This window comes from Sinohyriopsis cumingii, chromosome 7, assembly GCF_028554795.1.
Source record: "Sinohyriopsis cumingii isolate HCF-2022 chromosome 7, ASM2855479v2, whole genome shotgun sequence".
NCBI classification, from domain to species: Eukaryota; Metazoa; Mollusca; class Bivalvia; order Unionida; family Unionidae; genus Sinohyriopsis; species Sinohyriopsis cumingii.
The window spans coordinates 82,088,582-82,108,476 of record NC_142967.1 but is presented as its reverse complement, the minus strand read 5'-3'; the positions used below and the strand labels follow the sequence as shown (position 1 = coordinate 82,108,476).

The 19,895-nt window shown below is 32.4% G+C and overlaps 1 protein-coding gene across 2 annotated transcripts in view; it reads right to left on the bottom strand.

The window, feature by feature from the left end:
• LOC149795628 (thyroid hormone receptor beta-A-like) overlaps positions 1 to 19,895 on the bottom strand; it is a 70,247-nt gene that overhangs the window by 21,247 nt on the left and 29,105 nt on the right. For both annotated transcript variants that reach the window (XR_016422366.1, XM_089965459.1), the window contains exon 2: positions 8,619 to 8,835. Coding sequence is in view for 1 of the 2 variants with exons in the window: in XM_089965459.1 (XP_089821585.1) it covers positions 8,619 to 8,835 (217 nt within the window). In the remaining variant the exon portion in view is untranslated. The remainder of the gene's footprint in view (positions 1 to 8,618; positions 8,836 to 19,895) is intronic.

Here is a 19,895-nt window from a genome sequence, read left to right as displayed (position 1 = left end):
AAATATACTTTTAACACTGATTAACTTCACTCTTATCTACATCACTTAGTACACAAGTTCATGTATATACTTGAATAAAGGTTGCATAAAATGCAACTGGCAGCAGCACATCTGGGTTGATGCAATTTGTTAAAAATTATCAATAAAAAAAAAACAACATAGACCATTTTCTGCCAGTGTATTATGTGATGTCTGTTTGTAGTTGGAATCAACTTATATACAAGGTACATATTAAATACCAACAAACAGAGATCCTTGAACATGGAATACATGTGTCTGAACATTTTTAATTGATATATTTAATTATGCTGATGTCACAAAAATTTCATGCTAAAACAGGCGTGAAGATGCAAAAGTGTTGTTTCTTTAATGCTCTTCATGTTACAAGCCACACAACTTACATAAGTACATAGTCACAAAACTTGGGGTCATATTCAGTGGAGGTTTTGTACCGATTATCAACACTGCACTGTCTATATTCGCTTATAAATCAGGCCCAGCAGTAAACAACATGGACCCTGATAAGCTGCTGCATAATTTTCTAGCAGATCTGGGTCTATGTTGTTTCTTCTTTTGATTGGTCCTAACTGCATTGATCCAGCTGCTGGTACATCATGCAATAGACAATCAGGGTCTATGAAGAATACAGTTGGTACCAACTTGAACACAAGTATATACAGTAACAGTGTAGCCTGGCATTCTGTTAATTAACTACCTTCTAATACAACAACAGAATTATTCATCAAATGGTAATAATTTTAATCAGTTATGCATAATGGAAGTTTTCTTAAGCATTCAAAATTTTGAATTATTGATGTTTAAAAACATAGATGCTCTAAGACCGTCTCAATTTGTATTTTATACTCAATGACCTCTAAAGATGAATAGTGGAGTTTAAGTCATTATACAACATGAACCAACAATTTACAAAACTCTTTCAATAATTTGATAATCTGTAATGTGATTTGTAAAACGAAGATTTCACACTTGCAGCATGACAATGGGTGCTTTGAAGTAACATTGCTCCATGGAACTCAGTAGAACTATTCATTTCTTGAAAAAGCTATGTAAGACTGGAAGGCTAAGTATCTATTTTGCATTATTACAAACTGAATAAACAAACCTTATGAGAGCCAAAAATTAAAAAGCAAAACTTTAATCTCCATTTAAATCAACACTTTTCTGAAGGCTTTGCAATGGTAAAGAAAAGACCCTCAGCCTGAATTTCAAACTCTTTAATTAAAATATAGCTTTTATAAAGGTTAGAAGCTGTGTTGCACAGAAAAGTCTCAAATAAAGTCAATATTTATTTAGTCGGCTAACACTCTTCTAGTGGTGAAGTTTTCTATGGATATGAATACAAGTCAGAGGAAAATCTTTTTCTGGATCAACTGTACTGTATTGGGTGTGTAAGGAAAAGTACACAAGTATTAAAAACACCGATCCGAAAATAAAAACTGTTGTACCTTTCAAAAGCCAGAAATAAAACTTAATGATGAAGTTCCTGTTAATAATGGACACAAAAAAAACTAAGGGAAGGAAGATTTTACAGTCACTCGCATCTGGTTAAACATACACACATTAAAACAGGAGGAAAAAATGAAGAGATGATACATCTGATATATCATACAGATTGTAATAATGTATCATACAGATTGTAATAAATACAGATTGTAATAATTCAAAATGTTTCACATATCTCAATAATTTACCAGATAAAAATATCACCAGACCAAGTGGGTTAGGAGACCTGGGGAAGCAACAAAACCTAAACTTCCAAACATTTCAAAAGGGATGATGAACAAGTTCAGAATCTGAATGCTCACTTGAAAGACCTGAAAGTATTGTCATTTATTTTATACAGTAACATATTTGATACAAAGTATTTAAAAAAATCACAAGATTTAAAGTGGTGGCATAAAATAGTGTAGGACACGTTTAAAACTAGCAAATCTGTATTTATCCTTTTCTTTTATTGTTTTGTTTTTGCTCTTTCACTGTAAGTGAATTTTATTTACCATTTAACCCACTATATTTTCAGTTTGTTGGCTGAATGCAAACTGTGCAGAGTGAAAAATGTCCTGTTTTCATGATGGTTGCATTTTAGTGTACTTACATCCAAATCACATGCCATAACTGTACCACAAACTGCTAGCTCATAAGGCTAACATAAACCAGAGCAGCCTGCTTTAATTTCAAAAATAAACAAGGCAAACAGGTACATAACCCAATATACCACAATAACAGTAACCAATCCTCAGGAAATTATTGATTTCAAATTATTAAAGGTAAGTCAGGATCGCTGCTAAACAGCAAATTATATATATATATATATATATATATATATATATATATATATATATATATATATATATATATATATATATATATATATATATATATATATATATATATAATTTTTGCTGTGCCTATTCAAGAACTGAATATGTTAGGTCAAACTCCCACCATCCTTTCGAGAACAAAAGGGGCAAATTTCTGAATACAGTATAGAATGAATTTAATGAAGCAATAAAAGCATGGCTTGAAAATATGATAAAATAAATATAAATAAATAAAAAAGAATTAAACAAATTCCTGAGGAATATGTGTTTAGAAAATCCACAACTCAATCCTGTGGCTTTAAGATCTGATGAATTTGTCTAATTATTGAATAAAACAATTAAATTAAGGAATAAAACTATAAATAACATTATCAAGTAAACCCTGATTGCCTTGGGAAAAGCATCACAATAAGCCAACCATGAAACAATAAACTTTTCGTGTCATTGTGGTACAGACAAATCTTGAAGCTGTAACTCAATGTTGAGAACTTGTGTTCTAGCCAGGGTATGCTGATCTTTTTTCTCTCAGTTTTTTATATATATGGTGAAACAAACAGTAATTGTCTACCTACAAGTATAGATGGTGTTAAATATGTAAAACAGTTATATTTCAAGTGCACTGTTACTTGTACACTACTCTTAATTGTTAGGCCGTGTCCTTGTGAAATGCACTTAGCTCCATTTCCTCTGCATCATATAGAAAATGTGTTAAAAGTGGTTAAAGCCAAGAAAACCAATAACAAACACGAATAACTCTGTACATCATGAACAAGTGAATCATTACCAAATAAGCAACCTTTAAACTGATGCAATAAGCAGCCAGGGTATATTAACCTGACCTTGAAGCTCAAATTTGATGTTTGGATCATTATTCTGGGTCTATGACTAGGTCTGGGTATTAAGCTCAAAATAATAGTTTTGTCAGGTTTAATGCCATTTTTTAAACATGACAGACTATACATGGTGGCCAGTAAATGTGATGAAGAAAGAACGTGAATAGACCTGGGGAAGAAGTACCAACCCATGGGAAGCTATTGGCAAGTTTCCTCACATACCCACATTGTTTGAGTAGAGACTCAAACCCTTGTGGACAGAGGTGAAACATAATAGATCTATCAAGGCAAGTGACTTAAACCACTAAACCATCTGGAACCCCAGCTCATGTAACAATGCACAAACTGGAAACAGATAAAACCAGAACGAAGCCTCAAACTGGTGCATCAACACTAAGAGTTAAAACAGATTAAAACTAAAAGCTAATAAATTGAAACTAAAAACCAGTCAATTTAAAATAAACTATAATAAATTGAAACTTGTATTAATCTAAAATAGATTGGTCACAACATAATCCTGATTATATATAGTCTAACTTTGTTTAGAACAAAGATTTTAAGAATAAGAAATGTCACATTTTGAGTCTAATTAAAATCAAAGTTTGTGCCCAAGAAAGTCTGCAGTGTTGCACCTGGGATATCAAGGGCTGAGGGCATTTTGTATATCAGTCCATCAAATTCATGGGTCAAAAACTATTTCAAAGGGACGTAGAAGAATACTAGTCAGTATTTATGGAAATAGTAATGGTAACAAAACAATTTGTAATATTATTTTGCTTCAATGGATTGGCAACCTTACCTTTTGTTGTCCATACTGCACTTTCATCTTTTACTCAGACACTTATGTTATTGTTTTAAATGTTTTCATAAGTCATCAAGTAACCCATAAAAAACATTTACATGTTTCAATAATGGTTCACCAAAAAAAGCTGCACTATACAATTTTCCATTCCTGATTCTGCTCTCATTTAATGTTAGTGTTTGCTCATTATTCACCAGCATTTATTATAATAATTCCCATGCTTTTCTAATTATTTTTGCTTTTCAAACTAATAATTCATTGATTAAATGCCAAGAGCTGTATTTCTGCACATTTTCTGCCACAGAAATCAAGTCCTGTTTTGTCATTATTTCAGCCTCCAAAATACATTATTGGCTGTAAGTAACTTTTCATTGCAACCTGGCAGACTATTTAAAATCTTGAATGTTCCGACTGCCAAAAATGTAACTTTAAAATGGAAATGTTATCTTAAAGTTTTCAGTGACAATGGTCATTGCTACGGCCAACAAAGACATGGACACAAACAAAAAAGTTCTCTCGTTTCCTGATGAAAAAAGTGTGCCTAGCGGGATGCCAAGGAATCACAAGATGTAATATGATAGGAAAAGAAAAAAACATTGTGAGAGGGTTGCAATCGCTTGATCATGGTGCAATACTGATTCTGCGACTATGGGGATCAGTTTTTAAGTGAAACGAAGTGAAAGACTGGCTTGACAGTACAATGATCGAAAACCAAGACAACACAGTATTAAAGCATTGGCAGTGCACTTTGTTAAGAGATCCCTAAAGCTAAAATATTCATTTTGTGTCATTCAGCAAAATACTGAACCAGAAAATACTGTGTGATAAATGAATTGTCTTGATGGCAAATAAACACAGCTGGTAAAAAAAATACAAAAACACCGTATCAACTATTCTCTGCACTTCCTGACACAAAAAATGTTCAGAAGCAGTTCTTTGTCTATTTTTCATATATTCAGAGGTGAATCAAGGAATGGGCAATTACCCCAACTGCAAAACTAGGGCCATTAATTTATCTGTAGGAACATAGAGATAGCCCTTAAGTATGATACAGCCATCTTGATTTCTACAGACGAAATATTGCTCCAATGAAAGTGAATGTTCAAAATTATTTTATGCCCTAGTTATGGCTGTTTAATTATCCTTTTATGATTATGAACCTTAGAGAAAAGTGTAAAAACATTTACCAGTTAAAGATGATAAAACCATCTTCCCTCAATTACCTCAATGAAGCTTTGAAAAACAGGCAGCCTGCTTGCCATTTACAAATCATTCCAAAAGTAATGCTAGATTTCCATGTGATAAAGATTACTTAAGGCCACATAAACATAACAAAAATGGTTGCAAGGACTTGAATTACAAGAAAACAAAGAAAACTTGTTTAAACTTTAAGCAAATTCATTGCCTTTAGAATTCATGAAAAGACAGGTCCAGAAAGCAATCATCTACAAATACCGCGTAACAAAAATGGATCTGCATTAAAAAACAATCACCAAAGAAAAGTTGAATCATGGGAGAGATATAGTACAGACTCAAGGTCTATTTTAAGTGATGGTTAACTTCTGTGTGGGAGAATAAGGTTCCATCAAGCGGCCATGTTTATTTGCTGACTGTATCTCAGAATTTTTAAATTACCTTAATTAATGTAGCCAGCTATATTTTTATCATGCCTAGAACTCATTACTGAGTCAATCAAAACTTTTCACTGAAATATGATCAACTTTTAAGATGAAAGGTGTTTACCTAACAAATAAGAACTGAGGAAAAAGAATAAAATGTTTTGGAAAGAATGTATGTATGTAATGGATTTAATGGTATGCCAGCACAATACTGGCTATACAGAGCTGATTAAAGGTCAAGTTCTAAAAATGCTAATCTGAAACAAATATACAGGTAGAAAAATCCTTCCCCAAAAATACATGTAAAAACAAAGAGTACTGCCAGATTTAATATTAAAATTCTGTAAAAGTATATAAAAAAGACAGCATGATGCCCCAGTGCTAGATATCGCTATAAACTGCCACACTGCAGACAATGTAGCCATATGACTGAAAAATTGTTAAAGCTATGTTAAAAGCCTAAAAACATACACACACATGAAATACATGCAAGTTACGTAACCCCCCCCCATTGTGGGTTTTACTTGTATTCATGTGTTTGGAGTCTATTAACACGAATACATCTACTTGGTATGCTTGCCAATGATTCCTAATTGTTGTTCAATCTTTCATTTTTCCGGAGGATGCATGCATATGCGTGCAGCGTGTCACTGACAGACATTTTGTAATTGCCATTTCTTGTTTCAATTATGAAACTTTCTGCACTTGACTAAGGTCTGTCTGTTTTGTATGAGTAATGTAAAGCAACAATCACATCAGCTTTATCATCCTGGGTACTGTATATATAAATGTACATGTAACTTCAAGTCTCAAATTCCAACATATGCTACTCTTTATGAATGTCAAATAACCTGGGGTCAAATTTGACATTTACATCAATATGATTCAAAACAGGAGAATATTATTTGCAAAGTCTTTAAGCTTTGGATTACTTCTACATTAGGCCACTGACATGCAAGTTGGTAAGGCAATATTTCTGGCACAAATTGAAGATTAGGAAAGCCAGCTGAGAAAAACAGATGTAGGCTTGTGTGGGGGAACTGAGTGCATGCCACATATAGGGGATGATGTTCACAGAGTGAAAAGATTACTGTTCATGAAATACCTTCATCAAGTACCCAAATGCAGTTCCTTTCTCTGCATGTAGCCATTGCAGCTTATAATTCACTGGCATGTGTTGCTAGAGCTATATATATTATCAAAAGAATTGTTAATTAAAGTTCATTTTCCATTTTGAATATTGGCTCAGGGATGGAAGGGAGATAATCATTACTCTCATTATCAACAGTCATTGCTTTTTGAGACATATGGCTTCAAGTTTTGGACTCTTGCTTTTAAAAACTTTTTCCAATTTGCATACTCTAAGATTCTGCAGAAATGAGGCCCTGGTCCGTGTATTCAGTGTATTCTAACTCTGTTTAAATTTGCATTAAAATCCAATGAATATAAGCTGAACTGATGGTGAATGTCAACCCACTATGCAATGTAACAACACATACCAATTATTCTGAATGTCAACCCACTATGCAATGTAACAACACATTGGTCTATAACCTATGTAGTCCTGGGATCAGACAACTGTGAGAGCATGTGCAAGTGTTAAAATAATAGTGCTCCTGTCAGGTTTTCCCCATGGTGCATTAATACATGGATATATACTGTCACATGTTCATGGTGTTAGAACATAATAAAACAGACAAGTACCAAAAAAAAGCTGTTCTATTAGAACTCTGTTATCAGAGTCATATTAGGGAAGGGAGACAATCATCGCTGAGTCATGACTTCAGGGATGATTTGCTTTCAAACATCAAGATCATGAATCAATATATACTATTCCAAGTGGTAATTTTGTAGAAGAGTTAGCAGACCAACAACAACCAGCCAGCAGAGTTCTGCAGCAGGTGCACTGCAGTCATAAGATAGCAATGGCTTTGAGAGAAAAAACAATACCTAAAAAAGCAATTTTGTAAATGTTTAGAAAATAGTACTTTATCATTAAAAGAACTTTCACAGAATAAATCACTTTATTTCTTTTCAGAATAAAAATGAGACAAAAATAACTGGCTTTTCCTTCAAACATTGTAAACAATGGCTGGAAAATCTCCAGGATTTGACGTTGCTGCTCTTGAAATTCACAACAAAAGCACATCACAACAAAATTTAATTGAAGCTGTCACCCATTAAGTGAATACAGTGAGGGACAAAAATATGGTTTCAATTTATGTTAGTATTGTTGGCTGGTTTACCATATACACTTGCTTATAAGTCCAGTCCAATGGATATGTACATACAGTATATAAAATTTTCATCTAGTAATTGTGTCATTAAAGCCACCCTATGCTTGATCTTGTTGTTTCAAATTTCTGATCTGTTGCTCAAGGGATATTGTTTTTGTTGTTGTTGTTGTTGTTGTGGGGCTTAATGCCATTTTTCAGCACACGACAGGCTATACATGGCGGCCAGTATTAATGGTGGAGGAAGAACCCGGGAAAATCCCGGAAAGAACCACCGACCCACGAGAAGCTACTGGCAAGCTTTCTCACATACCCACATTGGCCGAATCCTAGACTCGAACCGCCGCAGACAGAGGTGAGATAGCAGTGATCCGTAACGGAAAGCACTTTAGACCACTCGGCCACTCAGGGCCCCCTATCTCAAGGGATATATGGTCTTTCTGAGGATAAACAAAACTGTGCTTCTCTTCATACAAAACAAATATGTCTTCTTATTTTATTTCAACTTAAAAATCATTTGGGTCTTATTTTATTTCAACTTAAAAAATCATTTGGGGCTGTGGATTTTAGCCTTGGGTTGTTACTACCACATCTGAATTAGGTGACTGTACCGACTAGACTGTACTATTAGTAAATTTCTGCAAACAATACACCATGAGGATACATGTTCAAGAATTTGCTGAATTACTCTTCAACTTTTAGCACAATATAGTACTGTTGACCAAAAATGATTTTTAAACATACCCTGTATTATAGGAGCTGGGTAAGAAATACAGATTAATACATACCAGTCCCTTTGGGGCATTTCTCCTGAAGAAAGCCTTGCAGGACTCACATGAAATGGCATCGAAGTTGTACCCTAGTGCTCGGTCTCCACAGACACCGCAATATTTATCCTCCTTATTTTTACGGCTCTTATTTAGGTATGAGTTGTCTCCATATGAATCTCCCATGGGATGATATGGATTGGACATTGAATCCATGCCATTGCTGTTTTCTTCAAAACTGGAAAAAGAATGAAATGTATGTTTAAAAATGTTAGTGACTGAATCTAATTAACAAGACACCCAAGTGTGCCCAATATTTCTCACTTGACTTCTCATAATTTAGCAGCTGACCATTTTGCAAAGCAGGCTTATGCAGCATTCAATGAACACATTTTAAGAAAACTGTAAGTAAACCATCTCCCAAACTTTATATTATGTTGTTTTACCTATTTTACTATATAGTGGTAACAATTCTTTCCAAAGATAAAGACATAATTAACACGCATTGTCTGATAAGCAATTAACATGCATTGTATGATAAGCAAATCCATTCCAGATCTTGATCTTACCAAATTTAAAAAATTAAAAAGAACTGGACAAGAAATATAGTCTCCATATTTGAAAGGAAACCAGCTCAGTCAATCAGATATCAGGCATCGCATTAATATGCGCAGATTTCACTTATCAAAGAACCTATGGCAATGATATCATGAGCTACCAGTAATTATCTAATGTTCTGAAGATAAACCCACATTTCAAGTTTTATCAAAACTGGATCAGAAATATGGATAAAAACTCAGTATGGGCAGGTGAGCTAAAAAAATGATACAATTCTTGAAATGCCAACTGGTAGAGATCATTTATAAAACAAATCTAAAAGTCAGGCAGGCTTAATGTTTCACTGACCATAATGACCATAAGGACTGAAAGAGCACAACATATAGATTTAATGCACAGTATATTTAGGAAATATATAACTTAACCTTTGTCTTGTGTCATTTATTTCTGTATGTCTGGAAAATGTACCTTTACAGATAAGAGGGTGGTCGATGATGGGCTTGTAGGATCATGATTGTGATACAACTCTTCATGTTACATATTTATAACAATTGCAGGTTACGAATGTGCCAAACATTTAATTGTCCTCTGTGTATATAACTGAAATCAATGTGCAGAAACCATGATTCTTTTTTCAGTCAGTGTGTTTGACCTGAACTTTTGAACCCCATATCAGTATGTTGATTCCTTGCCCAAAGTGTAAGCCATTCACAAAGTTTGGTTCAGGTCTGTAACGTAGAACAAATATTATTGTAGTGGAGACATGTTTTCTTCTTTCAGTGATCTTGACCTTTAAATGTTTGATAGATTCTTTATTACCTGTAATGCAAATGATCCCTGAAGTTTGATAAATTCTTTATTACCTGTAACGCAAATGATCCCTTAAGTTTGATAAATTCTTCATTACCTTTAATGCAAGTGATCCCCGAAGTTTGATAACTATAGATGCTTAAGAACTCAAGTTATTGTGTAGAAACCAATTTTACTTCTCTCAGTGACCTTGACCTCTGAGCTTTTGACCTTGAAATATGACAGGGTTTTTCCTTACCCAAGTGCAAGCCATCCATAAAACTTTGGTAACTGTAGATAGTAGAAAACTCTAATTATTATTATTATGATGGAATATAATTTGTAAAAGACAGATGGGTGGACATCATAGCATGCTGTGCTTCACCTGAAGCCAGTTTAACCCCACCCCCCAATAAACCCAACATTTTAATTTTGACATAAAACAAAACAGTGTCATATGTCATATATATCAATGAAAGTTACATAATTTGGTACAAGATATCCATTACAAATATTATCCTTAGAAGAATAAAATTTCCTGCCACATTTGTTTAATATTTGCTAAGTTCAGGTTGGAAATACATTAGGCGCTTGTATCCAAACCTTGTTTGTAAACTTTGGCACTAACATTAATACCTTATACATAGATAGGAGTGTAATGTGAATACACATAACAGTTAAATGTAAACACACTGACATCTCTTTTCTATACCTGAATTCATACACTGTCTAACAGTTCATACAAATGTTTAACATTGAATCAATCTAAATAAGATCTAATTTCCTTAACTTACTGTTAATTTTAGCACATTATTTTTCAGTTTGAAAGAAAGAGCTGTATTTCTCTATCAACGTCTTTATTAACTACCTGCAATTAAAATATGGGAGGCTATACTTTTCTCTTAGATTGGTAGAGTTATCTGACAACTTAGGCAATTCAATACTGAACACTTTGCAATAGAGACTGACTTTAATACCATAGTTTTATTTGCTCCTACATAAATACAATGAATGGAACAAAGAAAATCGTTTTTTTTCTTCCAAGTCATTTGAGTATCCTTTAAATGTGCCAAGAAACCTTATAATATCCTTGGCAGTCCTCTCTGATCAAGATTAATGGATTTTACAACCAGTCTACCACAATAACAAATGACCTCATCAGAGTGTACTGAGTGAACCTGGAGAACACTTTGCATTGCGACCCAGATATTAACTGTATACAAGTACTGAAACTTCTCCCACTGTAGTGAATTTATGAGGAAATAGCATCAACATGAGTATATGTTATGCAAATGTTAAGACAGATGATAGATATAACATCCAAACATTTGCATAAAGCACTGAAAATCTGAGGTTGAGAATGAGAATAGTGAAAATGCATGACTTGAACTTTAGTAAAGTGTGATTCCTCTTACAGTCAGAAAATTTTGGGTATTTATTAGTAGTGAAAACGTAACTGCAATCTATAACAGTCCCAGTATCACATACATAACAAATTTCAAGAATATTGCCTTATTTATGAAAAAGACACTTAGCACAACAGTATTTTGCCTGGTGAAACAACCACATATTTGAAGGTGTATTTAATATACTTGTAATAATTTACCTGTGCTTAGGTAATAAAATTTATTTTTAATCTCACTATTGTGACATATGGAGAAGTTAAAGTTCCCTTGTGATTCCAGCTGTTGAAATTTATTCAAAGCCATCATGCAAAATGCAGAAAACACAAAAGAACTCGTTAAAACCTGTTAATGGAAATAGCATGATGTTCAATACAGTTGCTTGTAACAGTATAATGCAGCAACAAATCAATGGACAAACATTAAGGATTTTGTCATTTTAAATGAAACTTCAGAATACAATGTTTCAGTGAACTACCTGTTAACAAAATGCATGTAGAATACATTCTTATAATAAATAAATGGGCAAATTGCATACTGGTAATCATTCTTTGTAATACTTTAATTTTTTGTATGTATCTATTACTAAGTATATCCTTAAAGCTATTCAGTAATTAGTAGCACCAGTCTGTATACATGTATACATGCTGTATGTATGTATGTATGTATGTATGTATGTATGTATGTGTGTTTGTGTGCATACGTATGTGTAACACACACACTTGATTATTAATCTGAAATTTTATTCATGCTATGCTTAAGTATATTTATGTAATGTGTTCCTAACAACCATGTCCAAAAGGAGTATTACTTATACCTTCATAAATGTACTCCTTAAAGTCATGTCAAGGAGTATTACTTATACCTTTATAAATGTACTCCTTAAAGTCATGTCAAGGAGTATTACTTATACCTTCATAAATGTACTCCTTGAAGTCATGTCAAGGAGTATTACTTGTACCTTCATAAATGTACTCCCTGAAGTCATGTCCAAAAGGAGTATTACTTATACCTTCATAAATGTACTCCTTGAAGTCATGTCAAAAAGGAGTATTACTTATACCTTCATAAATGTACTCCTTAAAGTCATGTCAAGGAGTATTACTTGTACCTTCATAAATGTACTCCCTGAAGTCATGTCCAAAAGGAGTATTACTTATACCTTCATAAATGTACTCCTTGAAGTCATGTCAAGAAGGAGTATTACTTACACCTTCATAAATGTACTCCTTAAAGTCATGTCAAGAAGGAGTATTACTTATACCTTTATAAATGTACTCCTTAAAGTCATGTCAAGGAGTATTATGTATACCTTCATAAATGCACTCCTTGTAGTCATGTCAAGAAGGATTATTAGTTATACCTTCATAAATGTACTCCTTAAAGTCATGTCAAGGAGTATTACGTATACCTTCATAAATGCACTCCTTATAGTCGTGTCAAGGAGTATTATGTATACCTTCATAAATGTACTCCTTAAAGTCATGTCAAGGAGTATTACGTATACCTTCGTAAATGCACTCCTTATAGTCATGTCAAGAAGGATTATTACTTGTACCTTCATAAATGTACTCCTTAAAGTCATGTCAAGGAGTATTACGTATACCTTCATAAATGTACTCCTTAAAGTCATGTCAAGAAGGATTATTACTTGTACCTTCATAAATGTACTCCTTAAAATCATGTCAAGGAGTATTATGTATACCTTCATAAATGTACTCCTTAAAGTCATGTCAAGGAGTATTACGTATACCTTCATAAATATACTCCTTAAAGTCATGTCAAGGAGGAGTATTACTTATACCTTTATAAATATACTCCTTAAAGTCATGTCAAGAAGGAGTATTACGTATACCTTCATAAATGTACTCCTTAAAGTCATGTCAAGAAGGAGTATTACATATACCTTTATAAATGTACTCTTTAAAGTCATGTCAAGGAGTATTACTTATACCTTTATAAATGTACTCCTTAAAGTCACGTCAAGAAGGAGTATTACTTATACCTTTATAAATGTACTCCTTAAAGTCATGTCAAGAAGGAGTATTACTTATACCTTTATAAATGTACTCCTTGAAGTCATGTCAAGAAGGAGTATTACTTATACCTTTATAAATGTACTCCTTAAAGTCACGTCAAGAAGGAGTATTACTTATACCTTTATAAATGTACTCCTTAAAGTCACGTCAAGAAGGAGTATTACTTATACCTTTATAAATGTACTCCTTAAAGTCATGTCAAGAAGGAGTATTACGTATACCTTCATAAATGTACTCCTTAAAGTCATGTCAAGGAGTATTACGTATACCTTCATAAATATACTCCTTAAAGTCATGTCAAGGAGGAGTATTACTTATACCTTTATAAATATACTCCTTAAAGTCATGTCAAGAAGGAGTATTACGTATACCTTCATAAATGTACTCCTTAAAGTCATGTCAAGAAGGAGTATTACATATACCTTTATAAATGTACTCTTTAAAGTCATGTCAAGGAGTATTACTTATACCTTTATAAATGTACTCCTTAAAGTCACGTCAAGAAGGAGTATTACTTATACCTTTATAAATGTACTCCTTAAAGTCACGTCAAGAAGGAGTATTACTTATACCTTTATAAATGTACTCCTTGAAGTCATGTCAAGAAGGAGTATTACTTATACCTTTATAAATGTACTCCTTAAAGTCACGTCAAGAAGGAGTATTACTTATACCTTTATAAATGTACTCCTTAAAGTCACGTCAAGAAGGAGTATTACTTATACCTTTATAAATGTACTCCTTAAAGTCATGTCAAGAAGGAGTATTACGTATACCTTCATAAATGTACTCCTTAAAGTCATGTCAAGGAGTATTACGTATACCTTCATAAATATACTCCTTAAAGTCATGTCAAGGAGGAGTATTACTTATACCTTTATAAATATACTCCTTAAAGTCATGTCAAGAAGGAGTATTACGTATACCTTCATAAATGTACTCCTTAAAGTCATGTCAAGAAGGAGTATTACATATACCTTTATAAATGTACTCTTTAAAGTCATGTCAAGGAGTATTACTTATACCTTTATAAATGTACTCCTTAACGTCACGTCAAGAAGGAGTATTACTTATACCTTTATAAATGTACTCCTTAAAGTCACGTCAAGAAGGAGTATTACTTATACCTTTATAAATGTACTCCTTGAAGTCATGTCAAGAAGGAGTATTATGTATACCTTCATAAATGTACTCCTTAAAGTCATGTCAAGAAGGAGTATTACATATACCTTTATAAATGTACTCTTTAAAGTCATGTCAAGGAGTATTACTTATACCTTTATAAATGTACTCCTTAAAGTCACGTCAAGAAGGAGTATTACTTATACCTTTATAAATGTACTCCTTGAAGTCATGTCAAGAATGAGTATTACTTATACCTTCATAAATGTACTCCTTAAAGTCACGTCAAGAAGGAGTATTACTTATACCTTTATAAATGTACTCTTTAAAGTCATGTCAAGGAGTATTACTTATACCTTTATAAATGTACTCCTTGAAGTCATGTCAAGAAGGAGTATTACGTATACCTTCATAAATGTACTCCTTAAAGTCATGTCAAGAAGGAGTATTACATATACCTTTATAAATGTACTCTTTAAAGTCATGTCAAGGAGTATTACTTATACCTTTATAAATGTACTCCTTAAAGTCACGTCAAGAAGGAGTATTACTTATACCTTTATAAATGTACTCCTTGAAGTCATGTCAAGAAGGAGTATTACTTATACCTTCATAAATGTACTCTTTAAAGTCATGTCCAAAAGGAGTATTACTTATACCTTTATAAATGTACTCCTTGAAGTCATGTCAAGAAGGAGTATTACTTATACCTTTATAAATGTACTCCTTAAAGTCACGTCAAGAACGAGTATTACTTATACCTTTATAAATGTACTCTTTAAAGTCATGTCAAGAAGGAGTATTACTTATACCTTTATAAATGTACTCCTTAAAGTCACGTCAAGAAGGAGTATTACTTATACCTTTATAAATGTACTCCCTGAAGTCATGTCCAAAAGGAGTATTACTTATACCTTTATAAATGTACTCCTTGAAGTCATGTCAAGAAGGAGTATTACTTATACCTTCATAAATGTACTCTTTAAAGTCATGTCCAAAAGGAGTATTACTTATACCTTTATAAATGTACTCCTTAAAGTCACGTCAAGAATGAGTATTACTTGTACCTTCATAAATGTACTCCCTGAAGTCATGTCCAAAAGTAGTATTACTTATACCTTTATAAATGTACTCCTTGAAGTCATGTCAAGAAGGAGTATTACTTATACCTTTATAAATGTACTCCTTAAAGTCACGTCAAGAAGGAGTATTACTTATACCTTTATAAATGTACTCCTTAAAGTCACGTCAAGAAGGAGTATTACTTATACCTTTATAAATGTACTCTTTAAAGTCATGTCAAGGAGTATTACTTATACCTTTATAAATGTACTCTTTAAAGTCATGTCAAGGAGTATTACTTATACCTTTATAAATGTACTCCTTAAAGTCACGTCAAGAAGGAGTATTACTTATACCTTTATAAATGTACTCTTTAAAGTCATGTCCAAAAGGAGTATTACTTATACCTTTATAAATGTACTCCTTAAAGTCACGTCAAGAAGGAGTATTACTTATACCTTTATAAATGTACTCTTTAAAGTCATGTCAAGGAGTATTACTTATACCTTTATAAATGTACTCCTTGAAGTCATGTCAAGAAGGAGTATTACGTATACCTTCATAAATGTACTCCTTAAAGTCATGTCAAGAAGGAGTATTACATATACCTTTATAAATGTACTCTTTAAAGTCATGTCAAGGAGTATTACTTATACCTTTATAAATGTACTCCTTAAAGTCACGTCAAGAAGGAGTATTACTTATACCTTTATAAATGGACTCCTTGAAGTCATGTCAAGAAGGAGTATTACTTATACCTTCATAAATGTACTCTTTAAAGTCATGTCCAAAAGGAGTATTACTTATACCTTTATAAATGTACTCCTTAAAGTCACGTCAAGAATGAGTATTACTTGTACCTTCATAAATGTACTCCCTGAAGTCATGTCCAAAAGGAGTATTACTTATACCTTTATAAATGTACTCCTTGAAGTCATGTCAAGAAGGAGTATTACTTATACCTTTATAAATGTACTCCTTAAAGTCACGTCAAGAAGGAGTATTACTTATACCTTTATAAATGTACTCTTTAAAGTCATGTCAAGGAGTATTACTTATACCTTTATAAATGTACTCCTTAAAGTCACGTCAAGAAGGAGTATTACTTATACCTTTATAAATGTACTCCTTAAAGTCACGTCAAGAAGGAGTATTACTTATACCTTTATAAATGTACTCTTTAAAGTCATGTCCAAAAGGAGTATTACTTATACCTTTATAAATGTACTCCTTAAAGTCACGTCAAGAAGGAGTATTACTTATACCTTTATAAATGTACTCTTTAAAGTCATGTCAAGGAGTATTACTTATACCTTTATAAATGTACTCCTTGAAGTCATGTCAAGAAGGAGTATTACGTATACCTTCATAAATGTACTCCTTAAAGTCATGTCAAGAAGGAGTATTACATATACCTTTATAAATGTACTCTTTAAAGTCATGTCAAGGAGTATTACTTATACCTTTATAAATGTACTCCTTAAAGTCACGTCAAGAAGGAGTATTACTTATACCTTTATAAATGTACTCCTTGAAGTCATGTCAAGAAGGAGTATTACTTATACCTTCATAAATGTACTCTTTAAAGTCATGTCCAAAAGGAGTATTACTTATACCTTTATAAATGTACTCCTTAAAGTCACGTCAAGAATGAGTATTACTTGTACCTTCATAAATGTACTCCCTGAAGTCATGTCCAAAAGGAGTATTACTTATACCTTTATAAATGTACTCCTTGAAGTCATGTCAAGAAGGAGTATTACTTATACCTTTATAAATGTACTCCTTAAAGTCACGTCAAGAAGGAGTATTACTTATACCTTTATAAATGTACTCCTTAAAGTCACGTCAAGAAGGAGTATTACTTATACCTTTATAAATGTACTCTTTAAAGTCATGTCAAGGAGTATTACTTATACCTTTATAAATGTACTCCTTAAAGTCACGTCAAGAAGGAGTATTACTTATACCTTTATAAATGTACTCCTTAAAGTCACGTCAAGAAGGAGTATTACTTATACCATTATAAATGTACTCCTTGAAGTCATGTCAAGAAGGAGTATTACTTATACCTTTATAAATGTACTCTTTAAAGTCATGTCAAGGAGTATTACTTATACCTTTATAAATGTACTCCTTAAAGTCACGTCAAGAAGGAGTATTACTTATACCTTTATAAATGTACTCCTTAAAGTCACGTCAAGAATGAGTATTACTTGTACCTTCATAAATGTACTCCCTGAAGTCATGTCCAAAAGGAGTATTACTTATACCTTTATAAATGTACTCCTTGAAGTCATGTCAAGAAGGAGTATTACTTATACCTTTATAAATGTACTCCTTGAAGTCATGTCAAGAAGGAGTATTACGTATACCTTCATAAATGTACTCCTTAAAGTCATGTCAAGATGGAGTATTACATATACCTTTATAAATGTACTCTTTAAAGTCATGTCAAGGAGTATTACTTATACCTTTATAAATGTACTCCTTAAAGTCACGTCAAGAAGGAGTATTACTTATACCTTTATAAATGTACTCCTTGAAGTCATGTCAAGAAGGAGTATTACTTATACCTTCATAAATGTACTCTTTAAAGTCATGTCCAAAAGGAGTATTACTTATACCTTTATAAATGTACTCCTTAAAGTCACGTCAAGAAGGAGTATTACTTATACCTTTATAAATGTACTCTTTAAAGTCATGTCAAGGAGTATTACTTATACCTTTATAAATGTACTCTTTAAAGTCATGTCAAGGAGTATTACTTATACCTTTATAAATGTACTCCTTAAAGTCACGTCAAGAAGGAGTATTACTTATACCTTTATAAATGTACTCCTTAAAGTCACGTCAAGAAGGAGTATTACTTATACCTTTATAAATGTACTCCTTGAAGTCATGTCAAGAAGGAGTATTACGTATACCTTCATAAATGTACTCCTTAAAGTCATGTCAAGAAGGAGTATTACATATACCTTTATAAATGTACTCTTTAAAGTCATGTCAAGGAGTATTACTTATACCTTTATAAATGTACTCCTTAAAGTCACGTCAAGAAGGAGTATTACTTATACCTTTATAAATGTACTCCTTGAAGTCATGTCAAGAATGAGTATTACTTATACCTTTATAAATGTACTCTTTAAAGTCATGTCCAAAAGGAGTATTACTTATACCTTTATAAATGTACTCCTTAAAGTCACGTCAAGAAGGAGTATTACTTATACCTTTATAAATGTACTCTTTAAAGTCATGTCAAGGAGTATTACTTATACCTTTATAAATGTACTCCTTGAAGTCATGTCAAGAAGGAGTATTACGTATACCTTCATAAATGTACTCCTTGAAGTCATGTCAAGAAGGAGTATTACGTATACCTTCATAAATGTACTCCTTAAAGTCATGTCCAAAAGGAGTATTACTTATACCTTTATAAATGTACTCCTTAAAGTCACGTCAAGAATGAGTATTACTTGTACCTTCATAAATGTACTCCCTGAAGTCATGTCCAAAAGGAGTATTACTTATACCTTTATAAATGTACTCCTTGAAGTCATGTCAAGAAGGAGTATTACTTATACCTTTATAAATGTACTCCTTAAAGTCACGTCAAGAAGGAGTATTACTTATACCTTTATAAATGTACTCCTTAAAGTCACGTCAAGAAGGAGTATTACTTATACCTTTATAAATGTACTCTTTAAAGTCATGTCAAGGAGTATTACTTATACCTTTATAAATGTACTCCTTAAAGTCACGTCAAGAAGGAGTATTACTTATACCTTTATAAATGTACTCCTTAAAGTCACGTCAAGAAGGAGTATTACTTATACCTTTATAAATGTACTCTTTAAAGTCATGTCAAGGAGTATTACTTATACCTTTATAAATGTACTCCTTAAAGTCACGTCAAGAATGAGTATTACTTGTACCTTCATAAATGTACTCCCTGAAGTCATGTCCAAAAGGAGTATTACTTATACCTTTATAAATGTACTCCTTGAAGTCATGTCAAGAAGGAGTATTACTTATACCTTTATAAATGTACTCCTTGAAGTCATGTCAAGAAGGAGTATTACGTATACCTTCATAAATGTACTCCTTAAAGTCATGTCAAGAAGGAGTATTACATATACCTTTATAAATGTACTCTTTAAAGTCATGTCAAGGAGTATTACTTATACCTTTATAAATGTACTCCTTAAAGTCACGTCAAGAAGGAGTATTACTTATACCTTTATAAATGTACTCCTTGAAGTCATGTCAAGAAGGAGTATTACTTATACCTTCATAAATGTACTCTTTAAAGTCATGTCCAAAAG